The sequence below is a fragment of the Natator depressus genome, chromosome 9 (assembly GCF_965152275.1).
Source record: "Natator depressus isolate rNatDep1 chromosome 9, rNatDep2.hap1, whole genome shotgun sequence".
Lineage (NCBI taxonomy): Eukaryota > Metazoa > Chordata > Testudines > Cheloniidae > Natator > Natator depressus.
The window spans coordinates 5,889,306-5,904,265 of record NC_134242.1 but is presented as its reverse complement, the minus strand read 5'-3'; the positions used below and the strand labels follow the sequence as shown (position 1 = coordinate 5,904,265).

At 49.0% G+C, this 14,960-nt stretch overlaps 1 protein-coding gene across 1 annotated transcript; it reads right to left on the bottom strand.

Moving 5' to 3' along the window:
- Nucleotides 1-397: 397 nt before the first annotated feature.
- C9H2orf72 (chromosome 9 C2orf72 homolog) lies at nt 398-14,693 on the bottom strand. The gene is made up of 3 exons (XM_074963217.1): nt 14,078-14,693; nt 6,906-7,019; nt 398-4,253 (listed from the first exon to the last, which is right to left on the bottom strand). Exons 1-3 carry the CDS (start codon nt 14,691-14,693, stop codon nt 4,162-4,164), a joined length of 822 nt encoding a protein of 273 aa, XP_074819318.1. The 3' UTR covers nt 398-4,161.
- Between the last annotated feature and the right edge of the window lie 267 nt (nt 14,694-14,960).

The following is a 14,960-nucleotide window of genomic DNA, read 5'->3' as shown; positions in this document are numbered from 1 at the left end:
ACATGCAGAGTGTCTCAGAACCCACTAAGTCAATATAGTTGAAGGTGCTCAGCATCCTACACAATCAAACCCTGGCATTGGAATTATAATGGTCATGTCTGAAAAGGCAGCACAGTGGTCCCTCTCCTCAGTGAGCATCCCCAGGTACCAATTGTTCGGTCACTAGTTAAAGCCCACCTGTGCGCTGTGGATTGCCACCAAAGACAGGTTTCACTATTCCCTTCAGTGCTCAAAGGGTTATATTGACTTCCATCTCCCCCAGCTTAGCTTAAATCAAATCAATTGAAAGTCAAAGTAAGCCACATATCTGTGGTATCGGGGGGAACATTCTGGTAGACATCAATAAAACTTCAGAAGCAATCTACAATATAGGATTTAAATCTGTTTATTTATTTCTCAGATCAAGTATTTAAGGTAACAATGTCCCAAAATTAGTCCCCCAATTAAATAATACATAAAACATCTGCTTCACCTATAAAAGGCCAGTTAACCTGTTTAAAAACAAACAAACATCCAAGTCACTTTCCTTCTTGAAGACTAATGTCCAGTGGAAGATACATGGGGCCAGCTCCGAGCCCGTTTACTTCCATATAAATCTAGAATATTGAAGTCAATGGAATCAAAGTCACTACACGTGTAAATCTGGAGCAGAATTTGGCCCCAAGTCCATATACATTGTGTTGGTCTCTACGGGGATATTTTAAATGGTTAATTCATCAGGCCTTAACAGATTACAAAGATTTGCATAACACTGTCAGCACTGTTATGGGAGTAAACATTTAAATTAGTATGAAGAGTTTGAATAAGTGACCTGCTCTTAATTTAGAGACGAACAAAGAGAGACATAAATACGTAAGACTCAGGCCTGGTTTACATTACAGTTATGGTCGACCTAACGCAGCTTATATCGACCTAATTATGCCAGTGTGCACACTAGAATGCTACTTCTGCCGAAGTAAGTGACCGTCTACACCGACATAACTACGAGAAGTGTAGCGCATATGTTGATATAGTTAGGGTGACGCAGTGTCCGTGTAGACACTGTTACTTACATTGCCTTTTGACTGTGAGCCCGCACACGACTGACAGCTCTGGCTGTCAGCGGGGGCAAGGGGAAGTGGGCACAGCTGTGAACCCCAGGGCTACCAGGCTCCAGCTGTCAGTGTCTCACAATGCCCCATTTCAGTCGGCGGAAGCACTCCTGGTGAGGACGCGCCCCACTGACAGAAGGAGCAAGTGTGGACGTGAACCACTGCTTTAATTACTGCAGTGGCTGGACGTCAACTTAACATAAGTCGACTTAATATTGTAGTGTAGACAGGCCCTCTATCTCCCTGCACAGAGGAGCTCTGCTAGAAGATAGCGCATTAGCCAAGATTCACTTCAAGTAACTGATCAACTGTTTCCCACTCAGTGCTGAAATCCAGCATCACATACGCAGCCACGCACAAGAAATGACTTGACTAAATCACATTATTATATTTGTATTTTCAATTTGCTTGCAAACATGTTCCCTCAAAGCAAATTTAATGTACAGAATACCCCGTGATCTGGAAGCAGGATGGTGTTGGTTCCCTCTATATAGACTCATACATGCTGTGACATTACAGTAGGACCTCAGAGTTATGAAAACCTTGGAAATGGAGGTTGTTCGTAACTCTGAAATATCCGTAACTCTGAACAAAACTTTATGGTACTTTCAAAAGTTTACAACTGCATATTGATTTAATTCAGCTTTGAAACTTTACTAAGCAGAAGAAAAATGCTGCTTTTAACCATCTTAATTTAAATGAAACTAGCACAGAAAAAGTTTCTTTACCTCATCAAATCTTTTTTTAAAACTTCCCCTTTATTTTTTTAGTAATTTACTTTTAACACAGTACTGTACTGTATTTGGGTTTTTGTGTCTCTGCTGCTGCCTGATTGTGTAATTCCGGTTCCAAATGTGGTGTGCGGTTGACCGGTCAGTTCGTAACTCTGAGGTTCTACTGTATTATCTACCTTCTAGGTTCTGTCTAAAGCCTTGTCTACACAGGAAAGTTTTACACAGGTATAACTCCCGGCGTGGACACACATACTAAAATAAGAATGGCTTTTTTCAGTTTAAACCCCTTCCCAAGTGATATAAGCTAAATTTAAATAAAAGGCACTCTCATACCAGAATAAGAGTGTCCACAGAGAGAGTTATACTGGGATTAAATTCTCACCTTAGGTTATACTCAACGAACACACACAAGGCCTAAGTCATGAGCCACAAAGACTCCCAGCAGCAAAGTTCTGAAGTGACCTGAATTACAACATAAAATTCCACCAAACACCACTCGAGGATCAGAGAAAACGTTTCCCCATTTACCCAGCTACTTTGTCACTCCCACTCCCCCCGGCCCTGACACCTAATGCTCTTTTCCACTGCTCCGCAGCCACTGAATCACCACAGATGCAGCGAGCTGCTTTCATACAGCAGAAACATCACTGCAGCACCATTGGGAGACCCCAGAAGGGAAATCCATGAATATGTAGACTGTAGTATGCTCTTGTTCTCCCGTTGCCCTTTGCCCTTCTCTGGCACCTCCAAGGATCTCACAGCACTTGTCAGAGATTAATGAGGCCTTGCAGCTCCTGTGTGAGGTAGGTAAATATCAAAATCCCCATTTTACAGTTGAGGAAATTGAAACACAGAGAAATCAAGTTATTTGTCCATGGTCAGAGCTGGGTAAAGAACCCTGACTGCCCACCCCCTACTCTACACAATAGAAAATGATTGCCTAAGGCACATTTCTCTCAGGAGGAACAAGATCAATTTTCAGCAGATCAGGAGATGGATTGGCTAGGATTACACAGTGCTCACTTATTAGCTGCTTCTCTGCCAACCAAAGAACAAAGGAAGACAAAACGATTGTAGATGGACTGACCCAAATAAAAGAGCCTCCCAGCAAGCCTGGAGGACAGTGAGATGGGACATAATTGAGGAGAGACAGTCCTGCCAACAGCCTGATCCAGATGAAAACTTGTAACAGAGAGCAAGGAAAACCAAGACAAACTCAATCGTATTTTATGTTGTAGCTGGACATACCCAGTGTCCCATTAATATTCCATGTAAATAAAAGCCTAATTAAAACAACTGGTTGCCAGACAGGTTAAAAAAATACCTTTGAAAACTATTAAATATATAGATTGTATTTCCTAAAACCAACATATTAAGTCACATCTTTAAGAGAGATGAATGTAAGGGGTGGTCTTTGGGGCCTGAAAGCCATGTGGTTGTTGGGACCCCACTGTTAAGGAACTGGGGGGTGGGGTGGCTGGACATCTTTCACCCCCATCAGAACGTGGAAACGCTATAAGCACTGTCCGTTGCTCTGCCCCCAGAGCAACCTGTAAATCACTCACTCAGCACCAGGATTAGCCGTATGGAATGAACTGCTCTTTCAGACCACTCTCCTATCGACGTGATCATCGGTGACTTCTGCATTGTGCACGTGAGTTGTACGGCATGACATTAGCAATTGCCTTTCTTCACATTAGATTATTGCATTCAATCCTCTTCAACTCGCCAGTATGTCCCAAGGCCTGTACATGGAGATGAGCCATCCCACCGTGACCTCCCTGCAGCTCTATCGCTTCCCCCACCCCACTTACCTGTTGTTTCCTAACAGGGAGGCAAACAGAAAATGGAAGTTCTATTGAGGCCATTATCTGGAGCTTTAGAACAGCAATTAAGCATGAGGCAAGGCAGAAGATTAGTTCCATCAGCAAAGAAACCCTGAAGGCCTCTTGGAGAGGAATTTTGTTGTTCAAATGAGCGACTCTCTCTTTTAGCAGCTGAGCACATTTTATACCTGGGATTCCTGCACTGTCACACCCCCCCAGTGAAATGCATCCAACGGGATTTCTTAAAGGCCCACAGTCCATTTTAGCATCCACAAATTAACTCTACCGAGTAGCAGAACATGACCCTCCTCTGAGTTTTGCTTTAGCAGTGGCGGGGTGGGAGCAGGAAGGGTATCTGGTTCGGACACAGAAGGTAGCAGCTTTTCCCAAGAGCTGCGTGATGGCTTCCATGTCCCCTTTCCAGGAGATCAGCTGGGTGAACTCAGCCCGGCGTTCTCATGCTATAAGAGGACATCAGCAAGGGTGGTTCCTTGACACCATCCAGGAGCTCTAAGCATCTGTGCCTCTGCCTGCTTCTTCACAGTTTCCGTTAAGCGACATGCCTGTCAGAGCCACTCCCTCCTCGGGGTCCTGCAGGCCACCTACAAGGAGCAGGGAAAGGGAGACACACCAAGGTCACTGAGGAAGATGCACACAGGAGTCCCAGTTTTCAGCACTCTCATTTTATGCAAATCGTGACTCATATTTTTAATTAAGGATCAAGGTTTAAGCAATAAATTAACCATAAATTGGAGACTTGTCATAATCGGCTCCAATTTTGGGCATTCTGGCAGCGTACAGGATTTTAAACTAACACCAGAAGGTGACTCACTTCACCCGCTTGTGGGTAAGGAGCTCTGGGTCCCACTCCTGGAATCTGATCCCTGCAGACAACCCCCATTCCCATGTGATGCCTCATCAACTTCCATCCATCTGCCTGAAACCGATTGCAGGATCAGGGCTTGAAGGTTTATTGGACTGGATTTTCTTGCCACCACAATTTTCAATGAAGAAAGTGCCCTTTCTGTACCAAATATTAACATTTTACAAACTGGGCATTTCAGTGCTTCCCCCATTTAATCTGAAGCCCCCCGTTGCACCATTGTCACCTAACCAATTATTATAACAAGAGGGTTCTCCACGTGAGGTGTCCTCCTCACCATTGGTCATGGATCAGTTTGGAAATTAGCAAAAAGATACATTGACTATGAATAAAGGTATTATTCAGGACTCCTCCTGAAGCAGTCTGTAGCCTCTGGCCAACGGTGCTCCTGCAGAAAGGGGATCATTGATGGGAAATGCAAGAACTGTGGGAAGAGGATTTGAATCTGCATTTCCAAAGAATCTCAAGAGTGATCTGGAGTAGCGCTCGAAGTCATTATTTAGAAACAGGGATCAGTTCTGTGTCCGGCCTTGTCTACACTAGACAGTGGCATAGTTATACCAGCAAACCTTCCTAGCGGAGATGCAGCTTATACCAGCAAAAGAGTTCTTTGGCCGGCATAGCTTACACCAGTTCGATGAACGAAATAAATAATCTATACCAGCGAAAGGACCCCTTTGGCAGTGTAACTGCATCTTCACTGGGGCTTTTGCCAGCACAGTTATGTCAGTTAGAGGTGTGAATTTTTTCACTCTCTTAAATGACATCACTTTGCCAGCAAAACTTAAGTGTAGACCAAGGACATGGCTACACTTGCAGATGTAGAGAGCTGGGAGTGAAACCAGCCCTCAGAAAGCGCAGTAGGGAAAGCGCTGCGGTGTGTTCACACTGTCAGATTCAAGCACACTGGCATGGCCGCATTAGCAGCTCTTGCAATGCCACAAAGAGCAGTGCATTGTGGTAGCTATCCCAGCATGCAAGTGGCTGCAACATGCTTTTCAAAGGGGTGGGTTGGGTGGAGAGTGACAGGGAGTGTGTTGTGTGTATGTGGGGGGAGAGAGAGTGGGGTTTGGGGGGGCAGAGAGCATGTCAGCATGCTGTCTTGTAAGTTCAGACAGCAGCAGACCCCCCCTCTCCTCCACCTCTCTCTCACACACTCTCAACAGCAGCATTCCACATTAATGGCTTGCTTTGTCCCAGACCAGATAAGCATGCCGGATGTCAGAAACGGAGCTTTGAAAGGACATATCCGCATTCCTACAGCCAATTCCAAAACAATGACAAGAGTGGCCACTTGGCTTAAGGGGATTATGGGACGTTTCCGGAGGCTGATCAAAGCACAGTAATGCAACACCTTGTTCACACTGAAGTTGGGGCGTTTCAGCCAAGGCGCAGCAAGCGTTATGCTTCTTGTGGAGGTGGATTACCAGGAGCGCTCCGGTCTGCAGAGTCCAGGCACTCTACCTGCCTTGCCAGTGTGGACGGGTCATGAGTTAGGGCGCCTGGGGCTGCTTTCATGCGCTCTAACAAGACAAGGGATGGGAGAGGTAATGAGTCGGACCCAGCAGGGCGAGAGAGAACTGGAACATTCATGGTGGTGAGACGGTGAGAGACTGAAGAAAGTGGGTGCTCAGAACAGGGGGGATGTGAGTTTGGAAGACCGGGAGGGTACAGATGCACATATAGCAGGGGCTACCTGCCTTGGTGCGATGCAGGTAGCTGCCAGACAGCACTTTGAAGACGCTAATTGCTGCGGCCCAGTTAGCAATTTGTAGTTCAGACATGTTCCGGCAAATCCACTGCCACATTACAACCAACACTGCGTGCAGGCCACTGCAACCACTGCAGTGAGCACAGGTAGATAGAGGGACCCAGCGTTGTGCTCATAAAATACCGGGGCAAGACAACACGAAGAGAAACATCCCAGCCAGCGTGCTTCCGGGATGGTCTCTCAGCATTTGGATGTTGTGGGGATGGCTGTGCCTATGGTGTGATATGCGCTGCCACCAGAGCCAGAGGATAGATTCCAGGGGCATTTATTACTGATGCATCAGCCGGTATATACAGAGACGATGTTCTCCCTAAGGAAGCCAGCCAACATTAGGCTTGGGAATCTGAGCCTGCTGGGGTTTCACTAGAAAAGGACCATAGGCCAGACCTTGTGGCTTAGTGGGAGCACTCGGCATCATCATAGGGGTGATTCAGGTTCCAAATCTTCTCCCGATCGACCATTCCTTACACTGGAAAGATCTGGGAATGCTGCCGGGGAAAAAAAACACGGTTGCCATACATCATAAGATACATCTGTCCTGCTAGGAGCCCACTGCGGCACGTGTGGAGAACACAAGCACCTCCAGGGCGCTGAACATACCCTCATGAAGGTTGTTGGCAGCTTTAGCCGAACGGCCTCTTCTCTGGCTCCTCCTGCCCCAGGGGATGCACCGCAGGAGGGAGGGGAATCTCCGCTTCTCTCTTTCCTCCCCACCTTGGAAATAAAAGAGCACGGGGAGTTCAGAATGTTATCAGCAAGAGACAGGGCTTTCTCAACACCATGCTGGCAATAGGGGGACCTGGCTTATTCTGGGTCACGTACAGTATGGCTGTTCCCTGCTGGCAGGCAGTGGTACCCCATGCTCCTCAACCTTGGTGTGTTGGAAATTTGGGCCTCTATATAGAATTCACCATGTGAAATCATTAAACGGTACCCAGAAATCCATTTCTCCCCTGGTGAAAATTCTTACCTAGTCTGGACACATTCAGAATAAGGACTAACTATTTGTCCACACTTTCTTGCTGCCAAGAATTTCCTTAATGATTTTCACTAACAGTTGGGTTTGGATGGGTTTTGTGTTTGCTTCAATGAGAGGACTGTTGGCAGCCTCAGGAGGCACAGCAAGGAAGCTGGCACGGATTTGCTCGTGAACACACACAGCAGCTTTGAGAACTAAAACAGAAATGAAGAGAGAAGGCAGGCAGAAACCTCACATCCTGCATCTGGGCCTCGGCCCCAGACACTTATATTATTGCTCCCTATTGATTGACTAGTTCTCCTCTCCCAGGGAGTCCTGCTGGAAATAGAGAGATTTGTATTGTACTTAACAATGCCGTAGAATCAGCATAAGGAAAAGAACATTGCAGCGGAAGGTGAGTTACTATTAGGTCTTGAGCCATTACTGTAAAATACTAGGGGTAGCCGCATTAGTCTGTAGCAGCAAAAACAACAAGGAGTCCTTGTGGGACCTTAGAGACTAACAAATTTATTTGAGCATAAGCTTTCGTGGGCTAATTCACAGGAGTCAAGACTGTTGGGGGGTTGTCTGTAAGCGAGGACTGGCCTGTCTCCCAAGGTCTGTGAGAGTGAGGGATCATCCTTCAGGATAGGTTGTAGCTCCTTGATGATGCACTGGAGAGGTTTTAGTTGGGAGCTGTAGGTGATGGCCAGTGCCATTCTGTTACTTTTTTTGTTGGGTCTGTCCTGTAGTAGGTGTCTTCTGGGTATCAGAGCCCCTTCTTGTCAACTGTTGGAAATGGGCCACATCCACCCTCACTGAATTGGCCTCGTTAGCACTGACCCCCCACCTGGTAAGGCAACTCCCATCTTTTCGTGTGCTGTATATTTATACCTGCCTACTGTATTTTCCACTCCATGCATCTGATGAAGTGGGTTATAGCCCACAAAAGCTTATGCCCAAATAAATTTGTTAGTCTCTAAGGTGCCACAAGGACTCCTCGTTGCTTTTGTAAAATACTAGGATATTAGACAAGGGTAGTTTTACTCTCACACGGCCTCACGTGACAAGCAGCTTATTGCAACAATCGAGTATCCCCAAATCCTAGGATATGCAATATCTCATCCATCAATCAAACCTTATCTCCTAGAAACGTAAGTTATCAGCCGCTTTAGCAGTGACTCTTCTTACTAAGGCAATCAATCTTACGCAACATTAAGCTGCCCAAAGTGATCGATATTTCCTCTTGACCAACAAAACAAATCCCCCATAAAATAATTTTTACATGACTGTTCCCCTCTTTTAGTCCCTAGTGAGCATGGATGAATGTCATGCTCAGGGAAAATAGGTTAGCACACTAGCAATTCCCCTCTTAGCGCTTGGGTGCCCGATCTAGTTAAGGCCATAAGTGTAAGTGGATACCCATTGTCTCCATCCACATCTGCCTGGGTCCGCACTTAAAACTGTTACCAATGTTGCTGCATTGGTCAGGGGTGTGACCAACACAGCTATGCCAACAAAACCACCAGTGCAGAGTGCTTCTGTCAGCATAGCTAATTTTTGGGGGGATAAGGGGGTGTTCCTACATCAGCAGGAACATAAGAACAGCCATACTGGGTCTGACCAATGGTCCACATATCCCAGTATCTTGTCATCCAACAGTGGCCAATGCCAGATGCTTCAGAGGGAATGAACAGAACAGGGCAATTATCGAGTGGTCGAGAAAACTCCTTCCATCAGCATATACTGCATCTACACTAGGGGGCCGTGCTGACATAAGTTACATCTGCACTACAGACCCTAAGTTCAAGAGAGGTGTGGGACCAGAATAGCAAAGAGGTGCTGAAGTTCAGGTCAGCACTGTGAGGAGCTGGGTGGTGGCATGGCTTGAACAGCAGAGAGCTGCAGAGCAAAACTGAGATGAAAGGGGAAAGGCAAAGGCTTGTCGACACAGAAAAGTTGTACTAGGAATACCAGTATAGTTACACTCTTGCATAAGAAAAGGAGGACTTGTGGCACCTTACTAGTACTAGATGCATCGGATGCAGTGAGCCATAGCTCACGAAAGCTCATGCTCAAATAAATTGGTTAGTCTCTAAGGTGCCACAAGTCCTCCTTTTCTTTTTGCGAATACAGACTAACACGGCTGCTACTCTGAAACTCTTGTATAAGAGTGGCTTTTTTCAGTGTAGCTTACACCCCTTCCCCAGTGACATGAACCAAACCAAGAACAAAACACACTTAGTCCAGAATAAGCATCCCCCCGCCCATAGTGGGCGTTATACCAGGATAACTCCAGCAGTTTAAAGTCACACCTTGTTTATAACAGTGTAACTTTCCCAGATAGACATGGCATGCCCTCATAACACTGCAACAGGCTCAAATCACTGCTGTCCATCCCTCGCACAAGTTTAAAAATACTATTCCCCAGTGCATTGGTGGTGAAAGCAATTAGGGCCAACCCCTGAAGTCCTGACTCCTGTGAATTCTCCTCATGCACATGAGTAAGCTCACTAGGGCTTCTAGCATGGGTATGGGTTGTTATCACATGCACCAGTTTAAAACTACCATCCCCCCAGGCCAGCTACAGTGACAAGCATCCTCCTGACACCTAAAACATGAGTGTATGGAGCCCTATGCAAACAGGCCTTCTGAAGCACCCACTGAAGGCTCCTAGAGATGCTGCTCTCTTCTTTGCCACCTGCCAGGTTATTCCCACCACCGCCAGAATTAAGAACAGGAGGGGGGTCTATCGATATTTGTGAGAATCCACAAGCACCAGTTTCCCTAGCATCAAAGCAAAGCTGCTAAGGCAACATGGTAACGCACAGAGGGATATGTTTTTCCATCTCTGCTGCTGTTCTAGGGGATGTTGGAACCAAAAGGATCCAGAGGGTTCTGGGGCACTTGGAAGAGTGACTTAAAGAAGAGGGTGTGAAGCAAATGCCGAGACCCCAGCAGTACTCCCTTGATGGGAGAGAGATGGGCAAAGGACAGCAGTGTCAGGCACATGGAAGTGAGAGATGGAAAAGCTGTGTGATCCTGCCTCAGTACAAAGTCACAGGCACAAAGGTTGCAACCGCCACTAGCCTCAGAGCACCAGAAGAGGGCAGTACAGGCTTGAAAGGGGTGACGGGACTAGGCCGGGATCAGATCCAAGTTTCCCCAAAGTGCAGATTCAGGGTTCCAGGTCAGCTCATTAGAGAGATAGCACCTGAACCACAAAGATCGTGGCTGGATTCATTCAGACCTGAAGTTCAGGGAAAGGGAAGAGTAATCTGATTGCTTCTGATTCCATCTGGATGGAAAAGGAGGACTTGTGGCACCTTAGAGACTAACCAATTTATTTGAGCATAAACTTTCGTGAGCTACTGTAGCTCACGAAAGCTTATGCTCAAATAAATTGGTTAGTCTCTAAGGTGCCACAAGTCCTCCTTTTCTTTTTGCGGATACAGACTAACACGGCTGCTACTCTGAAACCTGTCATCTGGACAGAGACAGCCCCAAGTCGCGAATTTCAGATCCGGCTCCAAATCTCACTGCTGGATCTCTATTACACCCCAGGTTCCTGGCCTGTGGGATCCAACGTCCCAGTCTGGGTACAAACCTAACAGAGGTTTCACCTGCAACTGTGAGAGACCAGTTATGTGGAGTGACCCAGGCAAAGGGGAACATAGGGATGAGGGTCAGGCCCCTTTTGACAGAAGACACACGACATCAGCCCAATATGGTTCAATGGAGCGCAGAAGGAGAGCCGGGGCGGGGGGGGGGGGCGAAGCCTGGCGGCTCCACCAGCAGAAGAAAAGAAACTGGAGACAGGACAGGAGGGCAAACAACAGGAACATGAGGTGAAGCCAAGAAATAACATCACGGAGCAGGGATCTGAGGCATGGGAAAGAAACACCCAGGAACAGGGATGTCACTGAGTCAGTGTCTCCTCCTGTATGCACTGAAGTGGGGAGGAGACACAACCCAACCCCAAACCCTGCAAATGTCTCCCCTGCCCCATGGCACCAGCCATGCAGCTGGCTCCTGACCCAGGGAAGATGAGAGGCCTTGTCTGGAAACTCAGCAAGGGAGCTTTTCTGCCCCGCCCCTACAGGTTTCTCCATGGGAAGGAGCCAACTAGGCCAAAGGGAAAAATAAAAGCACCGAGGGCAAGCGGAGGGTGAAGAGGGGTGTCCTCTGAGAGGGGACTACACGGGCTGCCGCCTCTGGGGAGCCTATGAATCCTGGCTGAGGGCCTATGGATCTAGAGAGGGTCTGAGGAAAATGCATTTGAGGACAGCTGCAGGCAGAGATGCTGGAACAGTTAGTGTAGCGGGGGTGCTGAGAGCCATTGAACCAAACTGTAAACCTTGGATATGATGGAAACCACTTCAAGCTGGGGGGTGCAACAGCACCCCTAGTTCCAGCATCTATGGCTGGAGGGACCCCTTAGGGCAAGAGGAGCAGGGAGGAGTCTTTGGATGGGATCCAAGCACGTGAAAGTGAGGGGGGAAAGAGAGAAAACAGGACAGACTGAGACACGTACTTTCAAAAAGGGAAGTGAGCTGCAGGGGTGCGGAGGCAGGGTTGAACTGCCATTTGTTTGCACATAAATATGCAGATGAGGTACTGGTATACCTACACCGGTTAGGGGTATGATAATCTAGCAAAGTGTTTATACCAGTATCGCCCCTAATGGGGACGTAGTTATAGGTGTAAAGCTTATTCCCCTCACAGGAATAAACTACGCCGGTATCTTTATACTAATGTAAATGTGGCTACATGTACACTACAGACTTCGGCCAGCATAGCTACATTGGTCAAGGGTGCGATACGACAGCATCAGTGACTGATGCAGCTGTGCAGGCAAAAGCCCCGAGAGTAGATGCAGTTATATTGGCAACACCATGATTCTGAGCAAGCTGCTTGTTCTGCTCCAGGAGAACCAGAGTGCGAGCAGCTGGAATACACTGTACCAGGAAAAGCACAGTTACGCCATGTGAGACACAGGGCCAGAGAGAGCTAATTAACTCACAGACTGACATAACCCATGGCCCGAACTTTAAAGACTTGCTAGGAAGATATGTAAATAAACAGAGCTTTGAAATGTAAGCCTGCATTGTTAGAGATAGAAGGGTAGGTGTTTGCTCAGGGCTTGTGAGATAAGCAAACAAGTCTTGTCTATTGCTATGGCTTTGATTCAAAGATCAAAAAAGGAATATTACCATTTAGGAAAACACTTGAGTGAAATAGTGTTATTGTCAATAAGTCTCTTTGAAGGTTGGGGTAACCTGTATTTGAACTGTTTAATGGATAAATTACCCTATGCTAATTGCCATGATGTTTGGGAGACAAAGTTAAGCCTGTTGTTTTCTCAGGCCAAGAGATTGCTGGAAATATATAAAAACCTTGGGACATGATCCTTCTTCATCTCGGATCTGCTTTGGGTTTCAAGAAGGGGAAACCCTAAGCCATAAGAATTGAGATCCCCAGTCATTGACTGGAGTCACCCTGAATATGGACATTGGACTATAACCTATGGACTATTTCTAAAAGAACTTCTGGCAATTAAAACTCACCATCTCTGCTATGCATCTGGACCTCAAGAAATTGAACTCAAGTCTGTATGTATATTGATCTTTCAACCAACTCTCTCTCTTTTCTTTTTTAATAAATTTTAGTTTAGTTAATAAGAATTGGCTATAAGTGTGTATTTTGGGTAAGATGTAAGTTTTCATTTGATCTGGGTCCGGGGCTTGGTCGTTTGGCATCAGGAGAACTTTTTTTCTTTTACTGGGGTATCAGTTTTCATACTGAGTCATCCCCATAAGGAGTGGTGCTGGTGGCAATACTGGGAAACTGGAGTGTCTAAGGGAATTGCTTGTGAGACTTATGATTAGCCAGTGGGGTAAAAACCAAAGTCCTCTCTGTTTGGTGGGTTTGACGTGCCTTACTAATAAAGGACACCCAGCTTTGGGCTGTAACTGCCCTGCTCTAAGCAATTTGTCCTGAATTGATACTCTCCGTTGTGTCCCACCAAAGGCAGCATCTCCAATAAAAGCGCCCTGGTGGTGTAACATAGCAGTATACCTATACTGGTAAGGCTCCCATTGTAGACATGACCTGCATCCACACTTGTACCTCTTTAATTATACCGGTATAGTAAACCCAGTACAACTTGTGCCAAGCCCCAAGATAGTGCTGCTGAGACAGAAACGGGTTCAAGACCATGGCACCAATCAGCTGTAACCAGTGGTGTTCCTTACAGCTATGAATTATTATAATACATTTATACCTGCCGTCCCGTCTTGTGCCGTGATCCCACCAGACCTAATGAACTGAGCAGTCAGGATGGGTCAGTCCTGGGCTGGGAAACCCACAGGGGCACCTGGGACTAACTAAGCAGGTGGCACGGTTTGTTCTGAACCAATGCCCCAGCAAGGATCATGGCCATTCCCGGGGCGTTCACTGAAGGAACGCGGGGGGTTGGCTCTGGAGCGCTTGCCCATCCCAACTCAGGGAGCCACGTTCCCCTTGCAAATCCCAGGGCCTTCTGATTCCACTACCCCACCCAACTGCGGCTGTGTGTCCAGCGAGACCCAGCCACAGCTGCCTGCCCCATTGTGTCATCTGTAAGAGACTCTGGGCTGAGAGCTGGTGGCGACCGGCGGGGCCAGCGCTCCTGGATGCCAGCCGGTGCTGACACAGCAGCTCAGCTCGCCAGGAGGTGCACATGGCAACCCGAGGCAAGAAAGAAACCGACGCCCCCGGCCTGATCTCTCCCCGCTCCCCCCATGCCCCGGCCCCCGTGCACCCCTCCCCGTACCTGCTCGGTGCTGCAGGGCCGCTCGCAGGGCTTGGCAGGCGGCTCTCCGGACCTCCAGCGTCCCGCCCGGGCGGCCGGGGCTGTAGGCGGCCGCTTGCACCGTGTCCCGCAGCCCGGCCCCGCGCCGCCCTCCCTGGAAGACCTCGCAGAGCAGCGCCTCCAGCAGCCGCTGCGCCGCCGCCGCCGCCTCCTGGCCGGGGCCGGGCTGCACGATCACCCCCACCAGGGCGGCCGGCGGGCCCCGGGGCAGCCGGCTCCGCAGGTCCCGCGCGATCTCCCGCAGCCGGGCCCGGGCCCGCCGCGGCTGCAGGGAGCCGGCCCGGCACAGCAGGAAGATGAGCGGGGAGCGGATCTCCCGGCCGGCCGCGCCGCCGGGGCCGAGGCACACCCGGACCTGGGGAGCCGGCTTCCCCCGGGGCTGCCCCCCGCTGCCCGCCGCGGGCCCGGGCTGCTCCCCGAAGAGCTCCTGGGCAAAAGCCCCCAGCAGCGCCCGGGTCTCCCCCGCTTCCAGCACCTCCCCGACCAGCAGCACCCCGGGCTTCCCCCCGACCAGCTCCACCAGCGCCTGGAGCTCCTGCAGCGCCTGCTCCCCGCGACCCGGGGACTCCCCCTCCATGGCCCTCCGGGCGCTCCCCGTCTCCCTCTGCAGCGCCGCCCCGGGGCCAGGGCTCAGCGCCTTCCCTGCCCCGCCCCGGGATCCCGGCACAGGCCGCCCCTCGCCGCTTCAGGCTGTGAGCGGGCTTCTTCCCCCTCGGCTCCTGCTCCTAACTCCACGTGGGGTGCAGGGGCGGGGAACCAGGGGCCCAGAACGCTCCTGACCCACCCGCTTGTGTGGGCAAAAGATTCCCCCCCCCCCGCCCCAGGCTTCTAGGATCAGCTGGAA